The sequence below is a fragment of the Notechis scutatus genome, chromosome Z, assembly GCF_049901735.1.
Source record: "Notechis scutatus isolate UNSWTSFEM ecotype Mainland chromosome Z, rNotScu1.2, whole genome shotgun sequence".
Classification (NCBI taxonomy): Eukaryota; Metazoa; Chordata; class Lepidosauria; order Squamata; family Elapidae; genus Notechis; species Notechis scutatus.
The window spans coordinates 71378473-71398448 of NC_142025.1; the positions used below are offsets into that span (position 1 = coordinate 71378473).

General features: G+C 37.1%; 1 protein-coding gene across 1 annotated transcript; it reads left to right on the forward strand.

Annotated features, from left to right (window-relative positions):
• Positions 1-3847: 3847 nt before the first annotated feature.
• On the forward strand, positions 3848-6922 carry LOC113425361 (large ribosomal subunit protein bL32m). The gene is made up of 3 exons (XM_026687499.2): positions 3848-4240; positions 5325-5506; positions 6292-6922. The coding sequence occupies exons 1-3, from the start codon at positions 4144-4146 to the stop codon at positions 6544-6546; spliced, it is 534 nt and encodes a 177-aa protein (XP_026543284.1). The 5' UTR covers positions 3848-4143; the 3' UTR covers positions 6547-6922.
• Positions 6923-19976: the final 13054 nt, after the last annotated feature.

Sequence of the window (19976 nt, forward strand, 5' to 3'; positions counted from 1 at the left end):
TTTACTTTCCACTATAATCCTTTCTGGTTTAGTATATTCTCTATTTTCTCATATCCTTTATATAATCAATTACATTTTCTATTTCATGTCTAATATAAAATGTATACAATAAAGAAAAAGAAAAAAAGAAAATTTCCTTTTTGTTTCCATTTAGCCAAGTTTAACCTATAAAATTTTATTTAATGTTCGTTCCACCCTTTTTGGTCATAATAGCATTATTTTTTCTAGTTTACCATATTCTCTGTTTTTCTAATATCATTTGAATAATCAATTACATTTTTAATGTATATATATATATAAAAAGAAGGGTTTGATAACAATAAAACCATCTTAATTTCTTTTAGTCTATCATCATTTTTCTCATGTAATAATCTTAAGGTAATTCCCAATAAGTTTTAAACTTCAAATCTCATCTATCTATCTATCTATCTATCTATCTATCTATCTACACACACACACACACACACACACACACACACACACACACAAATACATTTCCATGTGGCATCCCCCCTTTATATTATCATTAACCCTTATCTCTAAATCTCTCAACCTTATAGTTTCTTATAATTCTAACCAGCTTTCCCTTTTCTAAGATTTCCTGGTCTTTCCCCTTGACTCCTCCTAAAATTGACCTGGAAAACCAAGGCACATATGAAGTCCCCTGTGCATCATGCCCTGCCACATACATTGGACAGACCAATAAAAGAATAAGTACCCGCCTAGATGAACACAAAAATGCAGTAAAAAAGCTGGAACACACTTCCTCACTAGTCCAACACATGAAAGCCACAGGTCATAGCATCAGCTTCAATGGCACCAAAACCCTAGCCACTATAGAAAACCGCAGCTACAGAATTATCAGAGAAGCCATAGAGATTGAAAAAAGACCTGAAAGCATGAATAGAAGAGATGACTCCACCAGACTGTCAATTATCTGGAAGCCTGCACTCTCAAACAAAAAAAATCTCCACACCACTAGCCAGGCAAACACCTGGGCACAAACAGATCCCCCGTGATACCTCCAGCTCAAACACACCCCAACCAGGCACCCAGATGAAACCTAGCTTCCTAATAAATGATAGCCGTCCATTTACTCAGAGCCAAGCCGCAATAAAAGCCTCCAATACAGGAAACACAATGTTGCCAAGCAATCAAGACAAAAAAAAGCTACAAAACAGACAGAAGATATTAGAAACACCAATCAAGCAGAACACAGCAAACTCCAAGTCAAATAAACACAGACCAAGACTCCCAACCAATCAGGATGAAGAAAAAACCATTCTGGCACAGCATAGGCTAGCCCCAAATTTAAAACAGAAACGGCTGTGAAAGTCTGACTCACAGACGAACCCAATACACAAGCCTGATGATGGCAGATGAGATTCTGCCGAAACGTTGCTACAACTTTAAAAGCACAACTATAATGGCGTGGGAAAATATCCTAACAAAGCTGAATACCATATATATATGAAACAATATTATATATATATATAAAATCCAGGGGGAAAAAACAGACCCAGGAAACTATAGACCAATCAGCCTAACATCAATACCCAGGAAGATACTGGAAAAGATAATAAAAACAGATCTGCCAGCATCTAGAAATAAGTAAAGTAATAACTAGCAGTCAGCACGGGTTTGTTAAGAACAGATTATGCCAAACCAATCTTATTTCATTCTTCAACACAGTGACTAAATTAGTAGCCCAGCAAAATACAAAATACCACCACAAGATGGACTCACAACTGGCTGGCAAACCGTACTCAACGAGTAGTCCTCTAAGTCTACATGGAGGGAAGTAAGCAGTGGGGTGCCACAAGATTCTGTCTTAGGCCCAGTACTCTTCAATTAACAGCTTAGATGAGGAAATAGAAGGGGAATTTACCAAAATTGCAGATGATACTAAGCTGGCAGGAATAGCTAACACCCAAGAAGATAGGCTCAAGATCCAGATGGATCTTGACAGACTAGAACACTGGGCTGTATCTAACAAAATGAAATTCAATGTAGAGAAAAGTGAAGTCCTACACATAGGCAAGAAAAACCAAAAGTACACATGTAGATTGGGTGAAACCAGGCTCAATAGCAGTAACTGTGAGAGGGATCTTGGAGTCTTAGTGGACAACCAGCTAAATATGAGCCAGCAATGTGCAGCAGCAGCCAAAAAACCTAGTGCAATCCTAAATTGTATTAACAGAGGGATACAATCAAGATCAAGGGAAGTACTAATACCACTCTATAAAGCCTTAGTAAGACCACACCTAGAGTACTGAATCCAGTTTTGGTCACCACATTATAAAAAAGATGTTGAGACTCTAGAAAAAGTGCAGAGAAGAGCAACCAGGATGATTAGGGGACTGGAGGCTATAAGATACAATGAACGGTTGCAGGAACTGGGCTTGGCTAGTCTAGTAAAGAGAAGGACTAGGGGAGACATAATAGCGGTCTTCCAATATTTGAGGGGCTGCCACAGGGAGGAAGGGGTCAAGCTATTTTCTAAAGTGCCTGTAGGCCAATGGATGGAAGCTGAACAAAAAGAAATTTAACCTGAAAATAATGAGAAACGTTCTGACAGTGAGAACAATCAACCAACGGAACAGCTTGCCCTTGGAAGCTGTGGGAGCACTATCACTTGAGACTTTCAAGAAGAATTTGGACTGCCATTTGTCAGAAATCGTGTAGGGTCTCCTGCTTGGGTGGGGGGTTGGACTAGATGACCTACAAGATCCCTTCCAACTTTGATTATCTGTTAACTTATGTAGATGCTGATTCTAGATTGACACTTGAGGGCACTTCCATCGAAGTGTGTGGCTTCGATCCATGCTTATCCTGTTGGAGGGTCCCAGCAGGACCAGATTCATCTGACCCACCTCAGAAGGGTGGGGGAAGAGGGAGAGACCACCAGCTGGGTCAAGGGGAGCCGCATCTCCCTTCCCTGGCTAGGTTGAAGACAGGAGGTAGCGGCAGTTTTAATGGCTGCCCTGAAGACGGAGAGCTTCCGCAACTTAAGTGTGTGCCTGAGCAGTGAAGTAGTGAGCTGAGTGTAACCAGGCAAAAGATTTTGGATTTTTCTTTGATAACCCCAAGAAACTGTCAGTACTTTAGTCAGGGTGCATAGTTCAGTCTTTGTGTGTCTTGTCAGCCAGGCCTCTGGTTCTGGCGATTAGTGTTTTGGCCACAGAGTTTATCTGTGCTGGGTGGTGGTGGGATTGGGCATTGAGGTAGCGGTTGGTGTGTGTTTTCTTCTGGCATATGGTGTGTCCTAGTGTGCCATCTGTTTTTTTGTAGATTAGTACATCTAGGAATGGTAGTTGTCTGTTTGTTTCCGTTTCCATGCTGAACTTGATTTTGGGGTGTGTGCTGTTTAGGTGTGTTAGGAAATTGTTTAGGTTTTCTTTTCCATGGGGCCAAATCACAAATGTGTCATCGATTTATCTTAACCATAGTTTGGGTTTGTGGGTGGTATTAGCTAGGGCTCTGGATTCGAATTCGAATAGGTGGGGCTAAGTCAACCTCACTTCTTTGCCCTTGTTCTCTCTCGTTTCTCTCTTTCTTGTCTCTTTCTCTCTTGGCTCTCTCTTTGTCCCTGGGAGTGGGGGGGAAGGTGGTTGGAATCTGACATGGTTGGTCATCTTGACTTTGCTGTGGAAGGTAAGCCGAAAGAGCAAAATAAAGCGGGAAAAGCTCCAGGTTGTTTTGCGCGCTGCCTCGGATGCCTACTTAGTAAAAAAAAAAACTGCCAGTATACAGATTTTGGCTAAAACTTTATGGGTACTTTTCATAAATTCTATTCTTATCTGAGCAACCTTTGTGGCACGTGATTTCCGGAGTTTTTATGACAAATGAAGTTCGCCTGATAATTCCCGGAAGCAGCACGTGGCCCTGAATTTCTAGGAGTGCCGATAATTATGGTGAGCCTGCGAGACGGGCTACAGGTGCTCTCAGGAACAGCCTCTCGTGCAGTTTGAAAGTCAAAACTTGCACAAAGAGAACGGTAGCTCGCCAAAGACATGTGACAGTGACATTACCGATGCGGGTAGTTTGACTCGTTTTCCCAGGATTCTTTGCGGTGGTTACCTATACGGATTTCGTAGAAAACTTGTGGGAGGAGCCGCGAGAGGTGCCGGGAAAGCAAGGAGCATGGCTGCCGTATTGGTATTTTCATCCCCTTTCCCCAAACTCCGTCACTTTCTCCGAAACTGTTGGGGTCAACTTGGCAGCCACGCAGGGCCTTGGGGTAAGGTTTCTAATGTCCTGTTCATCATGATGGCCCTCGAGGAAAATTTCCACGGTCATCTTCAAGCTACTCGTTGGATTGCTTGCGCCGCTCAATCCAAGGAGAAAATTGAAGGCTTTTTAGAAAATTACTTTCTTATGAACTCCATGTGAATTTGCTAGTCGAGCCAACTGCGGTTTTGGTCTCCTTTCGTCTATTTGCTTCCTTGCCTGTTGCTTTTTCTGTTCTTTCCAAAGCGAAACGTATGATAGGGACAAAGTGCAGAGAGATTATTTCTTTTGCTTTTTCTTTGTTTTTAATTTGGCTTTATAATTTTTAAAGAGAAACGGATTGCCAGTTAAACGGAGGATAGCATTAAAGCTGAAAGTAGAACACTCTTATTATAGAATCCAAAACTGTTTATATTCCTCACGAATTGTTCTTAGTCTTCATGTCTAGAAACAAAATATTAGAGAAACAGTAAAATGTTATGAGAATCATTTTGCGGGAGAAAAGGCTGGACACTGGAAGATGTGAATTAGTCCCATCTTAGAGAGGAAGCCAGCTGAGTGACTTGGGCAAGTCCTCTCAGCCCTAAGAAGCAGGCAGCTTCTGAAATTTTGACAGGAATAGTCCAGGCACTCCCAGGAGTCAAAAACTGACTTGAAGGCACATACAAAAAGATGAGGAACAGAGATGATTTTTCATTTAAAAACACAATTGAATGACACACACACTTTAGATACTGACCCTGTACATTCTATTGTTATACATATTTATTTAGAAGTAAATTCATTTGTTTTCAGGGCTACCTAATAATTGCTTTTACATGTTTAAAATTACTGTCATAGTCAATAAACCTTATGTTAATATAGTGGTTTTTAATTCTTCAATAAATATGTTGAAATTCTTTGTGGATGGGCTCCAGCACTGATCAGCTTGGATGTTGAAGAGTATTGCTAGCTTCAGATGTCGTTGGTTTGAAATCTAAATGCAAGTCAGTTAAGAATGAACTCCATTGAAAAAGACTTTACCATTCCATGTTGAATTTAAACTATTTTAAATAGACTAAGATATGACACTGAGTTGATATCTTTTCTTTAAGCTCCTGCTTTAGCAGTTCAAGCTCCAGATTCTTTACTCAATCCTGCAGAAGAGGAAACCGAGTATTTTGAAAATCCCAGCTTTTTAGACAGCATACTTTGGATGCCAGCTCCAAAATCAAGGCGGACAATTGAAGTGAATCGCACCAGACGAAGGAATTCTGACCATCTTATAAAAATAAAGGTAATTTGTTAAGTTTCCCTGTGCAGAAAATTGGACTTTGTTTCTTTGTATTATTTTTATTTGTTTCATTCTTCACTATCAGTAGGAATAAATTGGGAAGCAAGTTAAGAAATATAAATGAATGTTTGTTTCATACTGGGTTCGCTGTGAATGTATAATTTGTGGGTTGCATGAAATTCCTGCCAACTGCAAATGTGGAACCAAAATTGTGGTTCTGTTTTTATTTTATTTTTACCTTAATAAAGTTTTTATTTTGTTTACCATGAAAACAGTGTTCCAGCTGATAACTATCCACCTAACCACCATGGCAACTATTTTCTGCCTTGTTTCAGGCTGTTTTTTTTTAAGTAGGAACAGGAGAAATTAATATCTTTACACCCACCCTTGAGTTTCTGACCTTGGATAATTTAAAGGTTGAGGTAGAACAAATTGCCTTTCGGGGCATCAGGTTGCTCTCCACATGCTGTCCCAAAAGTGAAAAAACAGGCTAAAATAAATTTACTCCTGCTTCTTGATCAAACAGCCTCCTACTACATTAAGGGTCTGAGATCCAGATTCAACCCTTCAAATATTGCTTGTCCCTACTAAATATTAACTGGGAGATATACTTTGATTTCTACATAGCATTGTGCAGTACTATTCTTGTTGCATTGGTTTTATTATTTTGATATGTTGTTTAATCCTTTTTTGTATTTTATTGTTACATTAATGAAAAAAGTTCAGAATTGTTATAAAATAATTATTCTCTCTCCACTGCATCTTAAGACTCTATTTTTTACTTTTAGAAAAACATAGATATTTGTCCTGAATGCGGCAACCTGAAAGAGAAGCATGTTCTTTGTGGCTATTGTTATGAAAAAGTTAAACAGGAAACCTATGCCATCAAAAATCAAATCAAATTACTGGAAAATGGACCACATAAGGCTCCCACTGTAGAAAGTGTTGTGCTCTATGCAGGAGAAAAACCCAGAAATGAAGATGAAGGCAAGCGAATTATTGAAAGAAACAGGAAACGTCCATCTTGGTTCACACTGGACTAAACAAACATCACAATGGAATGATAGATTCCCTTATACAAATCCTATTTTGGATAATATACATCCAGAAGACTGCACTGAACTTTATACTGTAGTTGCTTAAGGGTACTATTTGCAGTGCTCTCTCTCTCTCTCTGTGTGTGTGTGTTGTACTTTTTAAAGGGCCTGGGTTTAGTTTTGTCTTTTAATGTTCACCCAGAATTTAATTCTACATTTGGAATTTATATGAATGAATTGGCTGTTAATTGGTGATATAACCTTATAGTAACCTAAACAACTTATCATTTGCAGAAGTGGGGTGTAACTGTATACAAAGATGCTTTGTATGTTACTTCAACATGAATTTAAAATGTGTTTGCAATTAAAGCATATTTCATGAGTCCTCTTGTTTCGTTTTGTGGGCAATTTTTCAAACTGGAGAATATTGTGATAAAGCTTATATGACAGATGCAGCAAGTTTTCCAACTTCAGTAAGAGGACTTTTTTTTCTCCAAACCTGGCATACCCCATGCATGGCATCACATGTTGAAGGATGCTAAATATTATAAATTTTCTAACTTGCTTTTTAGAAAGTTAAATGGCTTAGGAATACAGTTATATGGATGACATCACACTCAACCTAAATTTCTAGCTATTAACCAAAGTCATCCTTTAGTTTGATAGCAGTCTCTTAATTGTATAAACATATTTATTTAATTGGATTAAATCGGCTGCCCATTATTCTGGGCACCTAACAGCAGATCAGAGTATCCTACAAAATAGAACTAAAAAATATGTGCATACATACATATTATAAATATATATAACATTTATACCATGGGTGTCAAACTTGATTTCATTGAGGTCTGCATCAGGGTTTTGGTTGACTTTGGATGGCTGGGGTGGGCGTGGCCATCTTTTTAAATAAGTATTTTATTTAAAATACAATTCATCTTTCATTTAACAGTGTCGTCTGGGTACAAATATCTTGTGCAATAACAGTTAAATTTTCCAACCATATTCATTGCTTTGATATTAATCTTATTGATATACATAATATTTCTATTATAACACTCCTCTTAACATGTTTAATTCTATTAACATATTTTCTATATTTCACTATTAGCTATTTCTATCATTTATATTTTTTCTCTAGCCATTGATATAATAGTTCCCATATCTGATAATATTCAGTTTGCTCCTCTGTAATTGCAAGTGTTAATTAGTTTCTGCACATTTTAATATTTTTTCTGATCACATTTTCATCAGTAGGAATCTCTTCACTTTTCCAATTTTGAGCAAATAGAATTCTAGCTCCTGTTAGAATAATGAATAATCAAATAGACATTCTCTTTATTATAAATTTCAGCTAAAATCCCCAACAGGAATATTTCAGGTTTTAAATCAATATGCTGTTGTATCATCTTTTCCAAACGTGTGTATTTTTGTCCAGTATTTTTTGGGTTCTACACATCACCACATATACAGTATATGACCCAGGTATTTAGCGACATTTCCAACATTTCGCTGATTTATCTTTAAACATCCTTGTCAATCTCATCGATGCTAAGTGTCATCAATAAAACGTCTTACACAAGTTTTCTTTATATGTAGTTGACATTGTTAACTTATAATTTCTATCCCACAATTTCTGCCATTTATCTAATTCAATTGTATAACCAATATTTTTTGCCCAATGAATAAATACAATATTTAAAATCAATCTTCTGTTCCTGTTAGCATCTTGTCCAATTAAGTCATTTGTATGGTTTGGTCATCTTGAAGTTTCTCCTGTTGGGGGGTACTTGTGATGGGCTGGGCAGGCTGGGGGGATGGATCCTTCCCTTTTTCCTTCCCTCTTCATTTTCCTTTCTACTTCCTTCTCTATCTTTTTTTTAAATCTTTGCTCTCTTTTCTACTTCTTCTTTCCCTTTCTCCTTTCCTGTCTCTTCTTGATGCTCAAATGCAAAAGGGGAAAAGGGGAAACATTTCTCAATGCTTTCTTGCCTTGCAATCAAATGGCACTTTTGGTAGTAGTTTGTGGCCACTTAGACAACAAATGAGGCTAAGTTTATCCCATGCTTGCATTTAGTTCACAGACAAAAGTACAGCAAAACAGTCGAAATGGTGGCTGTGATAGTTAATCAGAACTCTTTTTTTATGTGCAACAGCTTTAACATTTAGGAACAGTAAGTAAGTTGCTTTTGTATGAATACATAATCCTTAAAAGGGCTCTCTTGTAAGGATCCTGCCATGGTCTAATTCAGACTGGAAATATAGCAAAGGAAAATACTTTTCCTCACTAGGCTTTGTCCTGTTTTTCTCAGTGGAAATGGCTATTTGCAACACACAAGGAGGGGATACTTTCCTAAGAGCTCACAATTCAAGAATACCAATGTACATGCATTCGCTACTGCTAATCTAATGTGCCTTTTGTTAAGTGCACATGGGGTATTTCAGGGTGGAGAAGACCATGGGGGCCTAGGGATGGAGCAGGCCCTCCAGGCCTCCCTGACCCACTAAGATACCTCATGCTTCTTCCTCCATTCTTGCCACACCGGACTCACGTTGCAAAGATCTGTCTCCTCTCTGCTGCTATTTCTTTGCATTTGAGAGGGAGAGGAGGGTTGGATTGGTAACATTGCCAAGAACAGACATTCCTGGGTGCCATAATATCGCACAGGTTCAGGTACCATTGTCTTTTGCAGATAATCAGGGACCCATAAACTTTTTGACACTGTTCGACACGAAAAGCGTGTGTGGTGCCTATCTCCTGCTCCTCATCCACCGAACTTCTTTATAACCTAAATAACTTATCATTTGCAGAAGTGGGGGGTAACTACATACAAAGATGGGTTGTATGTTATATCAACATGAATTTAAAATGTATTTGCAATTAAAGCATATTCAATTTCATAAGTCCTCTATTGTTTCATTTTGTGGGCAATTTTTCATGTCTCCCTTGTATCTTATTTCAGTTTCAAAATGCTCTGTCAGTATCAGGCAGAGCCATTTTGTCTCCCACGTTTATCTTTTGTGATCACTTCCTAGGAAATCAGCTCAAATTATTTCCAGCTTTAGCTCTGTTCAGCTCTTCTTTTGTAGACTCCCAAAAAAAGTCCAGTCTGGATCCACCTTGCAGTAACCTTAATTATTATAGCTGTGGATTCCTTGTCTGATAGCAGGAGAATCAATAAAATCAATTTTAAGGTAAACAACTGTTTCATTTTGTTGTAATTAATTCTTCATTATCTTCAGCATTGGCAGTCTCTAATTCTATTTCAAAACTTTACAATATCAATTCTTGAGAATGAAAAATGGTACTATTTATATTTATATCCAGGCTTTCTTCAACAAAATTCAAGACATTTCATATGAGGTATCAGGAGGAATCCAATTTAAGGACCCAGGCCTTTTTTGTTGCTGTAACAGATTCTTTAAGATAATATCCACTCCAAGGAGAAATTAATAGAAAAAAGAATTAATAGAAAAAATGTAGTTCATGTTATTCCAAACCAATATCTTCAAAATATTCCAAGCTTGAAATCTCCAGTAAAGGGACTAAATGTATTGGGCATGGGTTATAGGACTTATTGTCCAATACATTGCAGGGGACTCAGTTGAGAAAATGTAGCAGGCAATACCTGGAGTTAATTTTTTCTTTCCCATGAACTCAAAAAATGTTATTTAGTAAACTGCTATAAACTGCTTTTTTTTCATTTCATTCACACAAACTCACCCTATATAGAAGCAATGGAGATCACAGTGTAACCATATTATATATTTTACAAATTATTCAATATTGTTTATTTATTTTCTGAAATTATACCTTCACTTTCTATCTGTTTGATTGTCAAGTTAATTTACAATAATAAATGAAAATGTATTCTGCAATGAAAAGCAATTCCTAGATGTTTAGTCAGATGAAATTATAGTGAGAAAATCAGCACTATAATACCACAATAAAGTGCAACCACCTTAACAAAGAAATCAATAAACATTTATGCAAATTCCAATGTAGTAACAGTAACACTACATTTCAAAGACCTTGGATGTTCTTTTTAACAGCCTTCCACATGATGTCCAACTAGATACCAAATGAAATTTTTGGGGTAAGATGTTTTTTTTTTTGAAAATTTTATTGATTTTTGAAAACAAACATAAACAAACAAAACATGAAACATGAAACATCTTTTTTGAAAGCAGCATAGTCCCGGGTTACATCTCTTCGTACAGACACAAATTCAAGTTCATGCTCATTTTTATATTCAATTCCATATCTTATTACTATTCTACATTTTCAATATAGCTTCTCCCCTCTTTTAATTTTCTTAATTTTATTTTATTTATTTTATCTCAATTCAAATCATTGTACTTATATTCTTTGTCTGTCCTGTTTCAACTGTCTACTATCTTTTCTCATTAAACAAAATTTCTCCTGTAATCACTGATTGGAGTATGAAGCCTTTATATCTTTCCCCTAAAATTATGGCACTTAATATAATACATAACTTCCATTCGGATTCTGCTTGGTACTTTCTAAAACTACACACTGTATTTTAAAAAAAGAAAAAATTATAAATGTATAATATAATTAGAACAACAATCCATACCAATTCAATTCTATCATTAATATTAATATTCATTTAAATCTTAACATTTTACACATTACTTTTCAGATAAATATCATACTTCTATGGGAACACTTATAAACTTTCCATAGTTAATTCCCCCCCACTTCACTTATATTTTATAAAACATTGAGTAATTAAAATGTTCCTGTTCCTTCCTAATTCAATTCTCTCATTTATTTTGTTTCATTTATTTTGTTCATAAAAGTTTCACTAAATTACACTGACTATTTTATCCCTCTTTTTAATCATATGTTGTTTCCAATTTTCTAACATTATTTCTATTACAAATATAACAATACCATCTTATGTACCTTCACAGAATCCCTTTTACAATTAGATTTTCACCCATTATCTCTGAATAGGTCCTGTTTCTTTACATCTTGCTCCAAACCTTTGTAACTTCTCTTCCTTTCCTTCTTCCCTTTCTTCTTCTCTCTCCCCTTTTTACCCCCTGTCTCTCCACCTCCATTTCCCTCTTCTGTATTCCCCTTTTCTGTTGTTTTCCAACATTATATCCACTTTTCAAGTTATTTTTCCCTTTTTTGGTTGTTTTTTTAACTCTTAAATTCTCCATTCTCTTTCCCCCCTTTCCCCTTTCTTCCCCAAATAGAGTTACTTGTTCATTAAAGATGGGTTCTTCTTTGTCCCAATCTTCTTGTTGCGCAGTCTTTTCTTGTTGTTTCTCGTAGCTACAAATTGCCATTTCTAAGAATTGAAAAACGGAGCCAAAGGAGCCCTTCCCTTCTTGTATCTCTTCTTTATATTTTTTAAATTCCATTTTCAGTTCATCCAGAGATAGTGCCATTGTAAAAAAAATTTAAACAACCACCCAATTGTTTTTAGTCATTCAAATATGATATCCAAAAGTCCCAAAGTCACCAAGCAATCCAAATACACACAAGCTGTTTCTTTTTACACTTTCTTCTTTTTTCACTTTCTCTTCCTTTCTTCTTTTTTCACTTTCTCTTACTATTTGATTACAAAGTTCCAGTTAAAATGTATCTTTTAGAAGTCTTATTGAGATTTTACATTAAATTCTTTTGAAATCCAGGCAGTCTCCTCCTTCCAGATCCTGCCCTTATTCTTTTCCTCTCCCTTCCTACTTATAGACAAAAAGGATTTTTTAATGTCCAGAAATCTTTATTGTCCCTTTGGCATTTAATTATATTTTCAGCTTAATTATTGGTGCCAAAGCGGATTTTTCCGATTTCTTATTCAGCTCTCTTTGTTGTCAATGTGAGGAAGGAGAGAGAAGAAGAAAAAACTTTCCCTTTTCACTTTCTTTCGCTGCTTCCGACTCTTCTTTTGGGAGCGATGTTATCTTTTATAAAATTTAAATTCCAGGGCACCTTAGTTGTTGCTTTTTAACCCGGTCAGCCAAAACGTTTACTTCTTATCTTCTTCCTGCACTTTCTTTTCTGGTTGAGTGCTTCTTTGAGGTGGCCATTTCTGACCACCACTCCTACCGCCTTCGGGAAAGGGAGTTTGACCAGCTGAGGAGAAGAGATACGGCTCTCCTCGACCCTGCTGGCGATCTCCCCCTTCTTCACCACCTCTACGGGGTGGCTTAGCCCCGAAGTCAGCTTGCTCGGGGCACTCCAGCGGCGAGCCCAGGCAGAAACTGCGCACAATCGCGGATTCCTGCCTGCCACCGAAGCCCTGCAAACCAGAAGTTTTAAGGATATAAGGATACACAGTCCCACAGATACACAAGAAATAACTTTGTGGCAAAAATGATTCATTAAAAAAAACTAAAAATATAGAGAGGGTCCAAATATTAGTTTATTCATCCAAAATTAGCATGCCAAGAGCAAAAACCACAATGCCACTCTAATTTGACAGTAAGGAAATTAATTAGAGAGTTTGAATACACTTGCATTTCAATAAAAACACTCAGCTGAGAAAGAAATTACTTATCGCTAAAACTGATAACAATGAAAAGCAACAGAAGGGAAACAGGTATCACATATAATATAGGAGCATAACACACACATTCCTTCCTGGCAACATAGTAGTTTTGGTATACAGGTTTGCATAAAGACTCTGGCTGTTTTAAAAAGTTGTCCTCTCCTTACTTGCAGGTACAAACTGTAAAAACTGTACAATAATGTGAATCTTGAATATCCTATTTTTGATTAATCAGTGACTTAAGCACAGTTATAGGTCCCCCTTATAATGGTCCCTGGTATACAGTCTTTTTAAATTATACAAATGGTTATATAATAAAAAAAATTAAAAAATATGTTTAAAAATATGATCTGTTATCTAATCACATAACTGTTTGCCAACCTATCAACACATCTTGAGAAATCCAATCTGTCAAACATATAATGCCAACTTCATGGGGAAAAAATCAGTTTCATGAGCATCTAAGTTATCTTTCAAACATTATATATTAATAGTGAGAGTTTATTAATATTTATGTTCACATTGATTTGTTTGCATGTTAGCTAAAATAATGTTAACAGAGTTTCTCTGTTTTCTGTAAATCTTTGCATTAATATTATTCATACAAGAATATATGAAAAAGCTTGACTGATCAAGTGATATTATTTGAATCATTAACAGTGTACAGAGGGATATAACCAGATTTAACAGATAATCAGAGTTGGAAGGGACCTTGTAGGACTTCTAGTCCAAGCCCCTGCCCAAGCAGGAAACCCCACACATTTCTGACAGATGGGAATCCAATCTCTTCTTGAAAGTCTCAAGTGATGATGCTCCCACAATTTCCGAGGGCAAGCTGTTCCATTGGTTGATTGTTCTCACTGTCAGAAAATTTCTCCTTATTTCCAGGTTAAATCTCTCCTTGTTCAGTTTCCATCCATTATTCCTTGTCTGGCCTTCAGATGCTTTAGAAAACTGCTTGACCCCTTCCTCTCTGTGGCAGCCCCTCAAATATTGGAACACTGCTATCATCTCTCCCCTGGTCCTTCTCTTCACTAGACTAGCCATGCCCAGTTCCTGTAACCGTTCTTCTTATGTTTTAGCCTTCAGTCCCCTAATCATCCTGGTTGCTCTTCTCCGTACTTTTTCTAGAGACTCAACATCTTTTTTTATAGTGTGGTGACCAAAACTGGATGCAGTACTCTAGGTGTGGTCTTACTAAGGCTTTATAGAGTGATATTAGTACCTCACTTGATCTTGATTGTATCCCTCTGTTAATACAACTTAGGATTGCATTAGCTTTTTTGGCAGCTGCTGCACACTGCTGGCTCATATTTAGCTGGTTGTCCACTAAGACTCCAAGATCCCTCTCACAGTTACTGCTATTGAGCCTGGTTTCACCCAATCTACATGTGTACTTTTGGTTTTTCTTGCCTAAGTGTAGGACTTTACTTTTCTCTACATTGAATTTCATTTTGCTAAATATGGTCCAGTGTTCTAGTCTGTCAAGATCCATCTTCTTGGGTCTTAGCTATTCCTGCCAGCTTAGTATTTATTTATTTATTTATTTATTTATTTATTTATTTATTTATATTTATTTATTTGATTTGCCAATTGTTTACAAGATAATAAGTATAAGTGTATACATAGTTGTGAATACATGAAATGGGTACATATAAGAAAAATAAAAGAATAAGAGAAACAATAGGACAGGGACGGTAGGCACGTTGGTGCGCTTATGCACGCCTCCTACAGACCTCTTAGGAAAGGGGTGAGGTCAATAGTAGACAGTCTAAGGTTAAAGTTTTTGGGGTTTGGGGAAGAAACTACAGAGTCGGGTAGAGTATTCCAGACATTGACCACTCTATTGCTGAAGTCGTATTTCCTGCAATCAAGTTTGGTGCGGTTAACTTTGAGTTTGTATCTATTGTGTGCTCTTGTGTTGTTATGGTTGAAGCTGAAGTATTCACTGACAGGTAGGACATTGCAATGTATGATTTTATATACCATGCTTAAGTCAGACCGAAGACGGCGTAATTCAAGGTTTTCTAGTTCTAGAATTTCAAGTCTGGTGGCATAAGGTATTCTACAACGAGTAGAGGAGTGGAGAACTCTTCTTGTGAAATATTTCTGGACTTTCTCAATTGTGCTAATATCAGATACGTAATGTGGGTTCCAGACTGATGAACTGTATTCGAGTATTGGTCTAGCAAATGTTTTGTATGCTCTGGTTAGTAGTGTGATATTACCAGAGAAAAAGCTACGTAGGATTAGGTTAACAACTCTTAATGCCTTTTTGGCTATGTAGCTGCAGTGGGCTCTAGCACTTAGATCATTAGAGGTGAGTATTCCAAGGTCCTTTACAGAGCTTGGGTCATCAACAAGATCTTGACTATTCAGCTTGTATTTTATTTTCTGATTTTTTTTGCCAATATGTAAGACAGAGCATTTATTTGTTGAGATTTGAAGTTGCCATTTGTTTGACCATTCTGATACATAGTCAAGATCTTTTTTGTAGGGTAGCAGTATTGTCTGTGGTATTGAACAGCTTTACATCATCAGCGAAGAGAACGCAATTGCTCTTAATATGATCACAGAGGTCATTTATGTAGAGTATGAAGAGAGTTGGTCCTAGAACACTGCCTTGGGGACACCACTATTGACAGGTACTGGATTTGATAGGATGCTCCCAATTTTGACCATTTGTTGTCTGTTTGACAGGAATGCTTCTATCCAGTTATTCAGTTGTCCAGAGATACCATAGGATTTTATTTTTAGGAGTAGTTTGTTGTGTACCACTGAATCAAAGGCTTTACAGAAGTCTATGTAGATTGTGTCTATTGCTTTGCCCTGGTCGAGTTGTGTCGTCCATATGTTTTTGCAGTGTAAGAGTTGCAGATTACAGGATAATTTTTTTCTGAAACCAAATTGTTTATTGGAGAGTAAGTTATTTGTCTCTAAGTGGAGGATGATGGATTGGTTAATAATTGATTCCATGACTTTACAGGTGACGCAGCATAAGGAGATTGGCCTGTAATTTTCAACTAGACTTGGGTCTCCCTTTTTGAAGATGGGGATGACTGTGGCTTGTGACCATAGGTTAGGCAAGGAGCTGGTCCTGAAAGATTTTTCAAAGATTATGCTTAGAGGTTTGGCTATGGCAGTGGATAGCTTTTTTAAGAAGTAGGCAAATATTCCATCCGGTCCAATAGATAGCGATGGTTTTAGATTGCGTAGTGCTTTTTCAACATTGTCTTCTGTGAAATCGATATGTATTAGATCATTGTTGTTATCTGTGGTACGGCTAGGAAATACTGGGCATGATCCATTGCTGTTTACAAATACTGAGCCGAAGAATGTGTTAAAGATATTGGCTTTAATGGTGTCGTCGTTGCAGTCTTTACCATCAGGTCCTATCATGGGAGGGATGGACCTTGAGTCTTTTAGTTTGTTGTTTATAAAATTGTAAAAAGCACGGGTGGAATTGGTGCTTAGAAGGTTTTCCTCTTGTTTAATGTGATAATTGGTGCATTCGGTCTTTATCTGGTGGCATAAATTTTTGTATCGGTTTTTGAAATTGGCAACGTGACCAGATTTGTTTTTCCGCCAGAGTGATCTCTTTTTGGATTGAAGTTTCCTTATTGTTATGGGTAATCTGCTTTTGTGTTTTGTTTTGGGAGTTGTTGTTGGTACATATAGTTTGATGACTCTTTTGACTTCAAGTAAAAATATGTTGTAATGGTCTTCAACAGTATTGCATCCAGTGAATAGAGATTGCCAATCAAGGGATGAGAGATCGTTGTCTATAAGATCATAGTTGCCTTTTTGAAGTTACAATTGGGGATTACATCATTGTGGTGATTTTTGTGTGGACGTATGTTGAGACAAAAGTCAATCATATTGTGGTCACTACTGGAAAAGGGTTCTTTAGTTTGTATTCCGTAAATTAAATTCAAACTATTGCAGAAGATGAGATTGAGGCAGTTGTTTAGTCTAGTGTTGTTGGTTACTAGTTGTTCCAGTCCCAGATTTGTAATAGCATTGTAGAAGGTTGTGTGTATGATTTCAGTTGTACAATCATTTAGGGTCCAGTCAATATGAGGTAGATTGAAATCACCAAGAAAGATAAAAGGGTATGGGCAGGATGCAGCCCATGTTAGTAATGTATTTAGCTTGTTTACATGTTCGATGTCATAATCAGGTGCTCTGTAACATAGTAAGAATCGAATTGTGATATTTAAGGATAGTTCACAGATGATGGTCTCAGGAAGAGCAAGCTCCTGGGTAACTTGGATATTTTTAGATGTAAGGATTTTTATAGAAGATAGCAACACCACCTCCTCGACGATTTTCACGATCTGATCGGTAAACATGATAGTCTCTTACTGTGGTAATGGAGTCGGGGAGAGATGCATTGAGCCATGTTTCACAGACAAATATAATGTCGAAGTGAGCCATATTTAGTAGGATGAGAAATTCAGGTATTTTATTCACGAGGCTTCTTGCATTGAGTAGTTTGCATTTAAGGCCGGCAGTAGTTGGAATTGAGGTAGTTGGGGCGTGCGTGCCTAGTCTTGGGTGATGGTGGATCGGTTGAGGTAGGGTTGTGGTTGAGGGTAAAAGCTGAGTATTGGGTTGCGTGGCTTACTTTTGATACAGTCAGCATGGTAGTCAATGTACAGGTCCTTCTCTCCATTGTCTAGACGGTTTTTGAGTTCAATGCGGAGTACACGGGAGCGGGCACGTTGCTGTATGGTTAGGTCAGGGCGACAATGGAGGTTCTTATGGTTGGTGTTGGTTTTGGCGAGTGAGTTTATAGTATAAATGAATTTACGTTTGCTTGATTCATTTTTGCAAATGACTCTGCACAGGCGTGGGGCCACAGAGCCGTCACTGTTATTGAGCTCTCGGCCAATGCGTGAAATGTCAAGTATTTCATCAGCGGAGATGGTTGATGCTTGATAATCCCTGATGATGTTTCGGACAGTTGTGATGTCATCATTGTTATTGGTGACCTCTAGACCAAATAAGATGGCGTTTGGACGTTTCAGTATCATCTGCAAATTTGGTAAGTTCCCCTTCTATTCCCTCATCTATGTCGTTATTGAAGATTTTGAAGAGTACTGGGCCTAAGATGAAACCTTAGGGCACCCCACTGCTTACTTCCCTCCATGTAGACTTAGACTCATTAAGGACTACTCATTGAGTACTGTTTGCCAGCCAGTTGCGAGTCCATCTAGTGGTGGTGCTATCTATTCCACTTTTTTCTAGCTTACTAAGAAGTAGGTTGTGTTCTACTTTGTTGAATGCCTTGCTGAAATCTAAATATATTACGTCCACAGTATTTTGCTGGTCTACTAATTTAGTCACTGTGTTGAAGAATGAAATAAGATTGGTTTGGCATGATCTGTTTTTAACAAACCAGTGCTGACTGCTAGTTATTACTTTACTTATTTCTAGATGTTGGAAGATCTGTTTTTTTTATTATCTTTTCCAGTATCTTCCTGGGTATTGATGTTAGGCTGATTGGTCTATAGTTTCCTGGGTCTGTTTTTTCCCCCCTTTTTTGAAGATGGGAACCACATCAGCTCTTTTTCAGTCCTCTGCTAGTTCCCCGGTGCTCCAGGTTTTTTGAAAGGTATGGTGCAGTGGTTCTGAGATGACCTCTGCCAGCTCCTTTAAAACTCTGGGATGTAATACATCAGGCCCAGGTGATTTGTGTTCATTAAGATCAGACAGGTGTTCTCTAACTATTTTTTGTTTATTTTAACTTTTATTTCTGGTGGGTTGAGCTATAGTTTCTTTTTGCGTGAAGACCAATGCAAAGAATGAGTTAAGCAGCTCTGCTTTCTCTCTACTTCCTTGCCATATTCTCTCCTTAGTGGACTGACTGCTTACTTGATTTTTTTTTCTTATTATTTATATGTTGGAAGAAACTTTTTTTTAATTATCTTTGACTTTTGTTGCAAGTCTTTGTTCGTTCTGAGCCTTTGCTTTCCTAACTTCATCTTTGCAAATTCTGGCTATCTTCTGATATTCTGCCTTAGTTGTATGTCCCTCTTTCCATTTTTTGTACTTGTCCTTTTTTTTCTTTCAATTTGCCAGAGAGATCTTTGTGCAGCCATGCTGGTTTCTTCTTGGATTTCTTGTTTTTCTTTCTCAGTGGTATTGTGCTGGTCTGGGCTTTTATGATCGTACTTTTCAGAGTTTCTCAAGATTCTTGAGTTGTTTTCCCCTTCAGGGTTTTCATCCAAGGAATCTTTCCCAAGTTCTGAGTTTATTAAAATTAGCCCTTTTAAAATCTAACGCTCTGGTGTCATTATATTCTATTGCTTGTATTTGTGTTATGTTGAATTCTAGTATGACATGGTCACTCTCACCCAAGATTCCTGCAGTTTCAACTCCCTCTATCACTTCTTCTCTGTTTGTAAGAATTAAGTCCAGTATGGCTGTCCCTCTAGTTCCATCCTCTACCTTTTGGACAACAAAGTTGTCAGCTAGGTTGGTTAGGAACCTATTTGATTTCTCACTTGGTGCAGAATTAGTTTTCCAATTGATATCAGTATGATTGAAGTCCCCTATTACTATTGTAGTGTGTTTCTGCATATATTTGTTAGTTGGCTGGCAACCTTAATCTCAATAGCTTATAGAAAGATTTTATATGTAGTTGATATTCAATGAACTAATATATTCAGATATTAAACTAAATGATAGATTAATATATTCAGAATACAATTTATAATATTTACTATTAATATTCATAAAGTTCCAAATTTGATTACTGATGTCTCAAACAGAGTTGGGAAAACCTATGTTTGAAACCATGAAAAACTGCTGTCTATCAGTAGAGATTGCTGTACTGGATGAATCATTAACTTATTTGACAATAAAATGTTTCTTCCTTTGCTCCAATGAATTACATAAGGAGTACAG